Source organism: Acartia tonsa, chromosome 13 (genome assembly GCF_053477335.1).
Source record: "Acartia tonsa isolate MP-2025a chromosome 13, ASM5347733v1, whole genome shotgun sequence".
NCBI classification, from domain to species: domain Eukaryota; kingdom Metazoa; phylum Arthropoda; class Copepoda; order Calanoida; family Acartiidae; genus Acartia; species Acartia tonsa.
In genome coordinates, this window is record NC_137272.1 from 9,986,847 (window position 1) to 9,992,846 (window position 6,000).

Here is a 6,000-nt window from a genome sequence, read left to right on the forward strand (position 1 = left end):
ACTAATCCTATTATATAAAGTAGTAAGCTTTTTTGTCTGTAGATTAAGGTCTCAATAACTACTGTACCGATCGAGTTCTCCATAGGTCATATGATGGTTTTAGGCCAATTTGTTTTCAGATTCTAGGATGGTTTAGAGCTTTTATTAACCCCTTCGAAAAACTGAGCCCCTAGATGCTTGGGGCGTAACCTCAAGTACATTTAAAAGGAAAAGAACTCAAAAGGGGGGAAAATGGTAAAGAATCTAAAAAAACACACAAACATAAATCAATTAAAATTTCAGAATATCCATATCTTTCTGAGCTGCAACTAATATTTTATCAACATACTTCTTTTTTGTATATAATCTTTTGTATTAATAAAATATAGGGATAAGTTAATGGACAACAAAAATTTTAATAAATTTTACCACTGTGAGCTTAATCAATTAATTAATTAAACAAGGATGACAACATCCATAAGTAGCGAAGCACAAAAAATCGTGGATGGAAATACGTAAAAGTAGATTTAAAGTGTATTTATCCCAAAAAAGTTTGAAAATTGGACCAAAAACACTAAATATATGGGGAAATATTTAAAACATATAAAAATAGCCAAAAACCTGATAAAAGGCAGTCTGACCGCCATGGTTGTTTTCTTTTAACGACGGGAAATTTAATTTTGATATCTATAACTGAAAAAATTTTGAAAATCAGACCATAAACACTGAAGATATGGAGAATAATGTGATAAATACAAAAATAGCCTAAAACCTGCAAAAAGGCAGTCTGGCCGTCATGGATGTTTTCTTTAAACGACGGGAAATTTAATTCTCATATCTATAACTGAAAAAATTTTGAAAATTGGACCATAAACACTGAAGATATGGTGGAAATGTGAAAAATACAAAATAGCCTAAAACCTGCAAAATGGCAGTTTGGCCGTCATGGTTGTTTTCTGTAAACGACAGGAAATTTAATTTTGATATCAATAACTGAAAAAATTTTGAAAATCGGACCATAAACACTGAAGATATGGAGAAAAATGTGAAACATACAAAAATAGCCTAAAACCTGCTAAAAAGGGGTCCGACCGCCCTTGATGTTTTATAGTTAATTGTGCTCCTTAATAATGGGAATGCTGTCAAAAAATTTCAGCTGTCTATCTTTAATTGGAGCCGAGAAAATCACGTTTCCCCTATTCTGTCTTACACGGACAGACGGACGGACAGACGGACGGACAGACGGACGGACGGACGGACGGACATTTCGAATTATAGAGTAGCTTCGCTACTAAAAAATGAATTAATAGAAATTTTCAAAATTTTTCATTTTCTAGGACTTTAATAATACTAAAATAAACCATTTTTAAGCAAGTGATTAATTAATCTTCCATTAACATATCCCTATATCCTCAGTATTGTTATTAAATATATAATCCTGTAATATCTATGCAGCAAATATTGAAAAAAAACTTCATATATATACATGTACATATAGTATATTTTATATAGGGATAATGGTTCTGAAAAAAATATTTGGTAGATATTTTATTCAATTTTAATAGGTTTTTAGAATTCACTTTTTTCCAAGTTAAAATCAAGCACTAACCCCATCACCCCCCCATGGTTGAAACTTAGGAGGGCTGGGAAATTTTTTTCAATGCCTAAATTTTGCTGGGCTATCCATAGACGAAACCTAATGTAAAATTACCACACGAAAATGGGGGGTTAGGTCCCCTAGATCACTTATTTTCTTAACAAATTAAATATAGGAGAGGGTGTTGGATAAAAAATTCATCTCTCCCTAAATCTTTTTGTTTTCAAAATAAGAGGAAGGAAGAGTTCTAAGCTCGCAAGGCACTTTAAATGAAACTGTCACGCTGTCCGATATACTTTTTTCAGAACCTTTACCCCATTGATGAACAACAAAAAATGGTTCTTACCTATTTTCTTGATGATTCCTTCTCCTATAGATGTTGAATCTATACAGAGAGAGAGGTGGAGAAGCAGAAACAACTCCCTGAAATATAAGGGATAAGACAATGAATGATAAATTGATGTACACTCAAAATAACGATAAACAAAATTCTCTAGAAAAAAAATTTGGTTTCAACCATTTAAACTGAGGGTACCAAATTGTTAACCAATGACTAAGAAGTCTTATAAAATTTCAGTGTAATTTAAATTCCAATGCCCATGCATAATAAGACAATGTTTGGGATCTTGGACAAAGTAGCTTCAGAAGAAAAATAGTCTCCAATATGGCCGCAGCGCTCGGCCCCCTGGCATGTCTAGCCACGGGCCGTCGCCCCCTAGCCGTAAACCTAACCTATGTTAGCCTCAGAACATTTATTTAAGAAAAATATCATCAACTGATAATACATAGGTGGTTTAGAATTTCATGGATTTTGCAAAAACTGGTTGATAGATTTTTACAATTTTTAACATGTTTGGTAACCATCCTTTTGCTGATATCCAGTCCAATGACAGAACACATAAACATATTAAATAATCAAACACGATGCTAACGTCAAACTGACTATAAATATAGAATCGAGGTACTTCTTTACTTTATTAGAATGCAAATCGGGGGTAGTTTTTCGTTTGTTTTTTAGGTTGGGATAGGTGTTATTAAGTCATGAGTATCGATGTTGGGCACAACAGGTATAGGCAGGGTCAGACACAGGGCAAAATAACCCCAACCCCCTTATCTTAAGTTAATTCTAAAAAATAAGGAGGGGGTTTATGTTCTCGATAAAAACTTTGTGGGGAAAGAACTAAAATTGTAACATTCATTCAACTTATAGAGTATCCGCACTTCTAGAAAATACGTAAAACGTAGTAAATGGAATCGTACAAGAGATAAAACAGAGCAATTTACCATGAAATAGAGATGGTCCGGTTTCAAAGTAAAACTTTTAGACTTAATCACTGTGTAAATTTTGGCTACTACAGACTGTAATTGTACTTTACTTATAAGAAATAACAGTTTAATGTGCCCGCTGAGAGTATTTTCAAGAGGGTTAGGTTCAATTATTTTTATCATAAGTAGTACATTTATTATTTTACAACCTTTTTCTTAGAAAACGTAATATTTCAAGGAGAAGCTTTTCTATCGAAATAGATAGCTCTTATTGTAAATGTTCGAATTGTTCAATAGTTTTCAAACTTGTAATGATGATTCCTATAAAAGTAAGGTACAAACTGGAAACTCTATAATCGTATCCAAAAAGTCCTTATGTTCAATTTAAAAATTATGATTTTATGCTTTTTAAAAAAAAATATTATATTTCTATGCTTTTTTGCTAAGCTTCGCTTTTATGGAAGCTGTAATCCTTGTTTTGATAAATTTTGTTTATAAACTTCTGTGACTTTTTTATTTGAATATCAATATCATTATTGATTTTGATAGGAAAATCCAGATTAGTCAACAAGATATTAAGAAACAAAAAAATTGGAAAACCCTAAGAAAAAATTTACTTTTCCTTAATTTATACAACATTATGGATAAAGTCAAACATTGAAGTAAGGGACTAGTTTTTAAAGATAAAGATATAGATAGTCAACAAACCAATTAAGTCAATATCCATAATGTAAAATTTATCTGAAATCAGGGATCTTAAGGGATAAGACAATGGATGATAAATTGATGTACCATAACAAACTTACTCCTTTTGTAGATTAAAGTTATTAGTTAAATCCTTGGAAAAGTTGTTTTGAACTATTCAATCAAAAATTATCCTTAGGTTTTTTAAGTCTAATGAATAAGATTACGTGATTATAAAACGTTTGGCACTTGTGTTATTTACAATTAAATTTCCCATCAATCTAGCAGAAAATTAAAGACTAAGAAAATAATAGGGTAGAAAGGGAGAGAAAGAGAATTGAAACTTAAAAGTTTTATTATTTTACTTTTTATCTAATTTGTGTCTTCGACGAAATCGTCCTTGTTTCTCGTAAACCTGTTCATGGTTTTGAAATATTTTCAGGGATCTAAAGGGATAAGACATTGGCCGATAAATTGATGTACATCCCCGATGATAATACACAAAATTGATCCTTCTGTAAATAAAACTTTGTGGTTGAAACGTATGAAAACTCAACTTAATGAATCAACTAAACAAAATTCACTAAAGTCCCCAAAGTTGTTAACCCTACAAATAAGAAAACATTATCATAAAACTTTGGGGACTGGTAAAATAAACAGCCCATTGTCCCCTCTCTATCTCTGAATATTTTACTCTTTTGATTTATTACATTCTCATGCAAAATTTTGTTTACAAAATATTATGTATAAAATTCAGGGATTTAGGGGATAGGACAATTATTTAAAGGTCTTTACAGTGCCCATAACATTAAATTTATAGTTTAGAGATGTATAACCAGACAACTTTCTAGATCCCCCTGTTGAATACTTTTTTCATCAGCTAGCAAATTGATACATCAAAGTAACGGTTATTGTCTTATCCCTTAGATCCCAATTAAATTAAACTGTTACCTAATGTTTTATAACCACGTTTTCTTATTTATTAGCTCAAAAATATTTGGGTAATATTGTTTACTAATGATTAGTTATTACAAACTAACAGTCTCTAGACTTATCAACTATTTAATTCAATCTTGCAGAAATGATAATTTTGGGGACGTAAAACACTTTACCGTCTATTGTCTTATCCTTGAAGATCCATGATTATAAATGAAGCACTAGTTTAACTTTACTTACAAAACAAGGATGACAACATCCAGAAAAGCAAAGCCCATTATTTATACAGATGGACAAACTAACATCATTAATAAGTGGTAGCACGTTTTACTGCTAAAAATTGCTTAACATGGCCATCATTTTACATAGAGAAGTAATTATAAGTTTAATAATTAATATTTTAAAATCAAGCCATTTGAAATTTACAAATGTTATGCTCTCTAGAAGTCTTCTTTTAAGTAGTAAATGTTTATAGGACCTGTAAGATCTCGTAAGAACCCTCTATTCTTTGCCATAAGACAACATGCAAAAAAGTTTGTACCATATAAAGAAAACGAAGTAGCGGGTGTAGTCGTTTTTACACAGTAACTTTTCTTCTTATTTTTAGCCCCAGTTAGGGCACTAACCCTGCGGGGCTAATTTCTTAACCGTGCAAGCATTTACAATTACCTAACCTAACCAAAAACTATCAAAGCTATCGTGAAAATACAACGAAACCCGCTACTTTGTATTCTTTCCATGATCCGAAAGTTTTACTATCAAAAGTTCCTACCTTAAAACGGGCATCCTTTAGAATTGCTTATTGATAAGCATTTTTTTCACCAGAAGTTACAGGACAAGGACAGCCACATTACATTTTAACACAATTCTGAAAAAAAGAAAATTAATAAATAAGGATTATTTTGAAATAGATGAAATTTGAATGAAAATTTATATGTGTACCCATTAACATGCATTCTTATTTGCTGGCTTAAAACTTTTATTTCATGGTTTTAAATACCAATCATTTTAATCAAGGGGTAATTTTGTTTATCGTCATCTCAGGTATGAATATCAATTCATCGTCCATTGTCTTATCTCATAAATGAAATGCCAGGGAGATTACGGGACAAGACAATATATGATAACATAATGAACACCTTAGCTCTATGAAAAACAAAACACTGTAGATTATAATTATTATTCCTAAAATGTTCGGACATGTTTTTACCCCCATTATTTGTAAGCCAACGAACGACAGATCGTGTTTATGAACTTTGATATTGCTTTAATTTACAATCCAATGTCTACTCCAACAAAAACAAACAAAAACTATTATTAACTAATGTTTTATTTTATAACTAGCAGCTACGACCCTAGAAGCCTCTAAGGGCACTTAACGTAGGAGGTTGAAAAGTCAATCTCATCCCCATTTTAAATTTGATTTTCAAAAGAGTAACAAAATATTTCTTGGGGGGGAGGGGGGGTGAAGACACCCGCCCCAAAAATAGTTTCCAGGACCTATAAGAAGCTTCACTGTAAAAGAGAACAATATCGGT

At 31.5% G+C, this 6,000-nt stretch overlaps 1 protein-coding gene across 3 annotated transcripts in view; it reads right to left on the reverse strand.

Annotated features, from left to right (window-relative positions):
• LOC145304287 (uncharacterized) overlaps positions 1 to 5,336 on the reverse strand; it is a 72,022-nt gene extending 66,686 nt beyond the window's left edge. For all 3 annotated transcript variants that reach the window (XM_080146141.1, XM_080146140.1, XM_080146139.1), the window contains exons 1-2: positions 5,235 to 5,336; positions 1,923 to 1,999 (exon numbers count right to left, since the gene is read on the reverse strand). In XM_080146141.1, coding sequence (XP_080002267.1) covers positions 1,923 to 1,999; positions 5,235 to 5,248 — 91 coding nt within the window. In that variant the 5' untranslated portion in view covers positions 5,249 to 5,336. The remainder of the gene's footprint in view (positions 1 to 1,922; positions 2,000 to 5,234) is intronic.
• Positions 5,337 to 6,000: the final 664 nt, after the last annotated feature.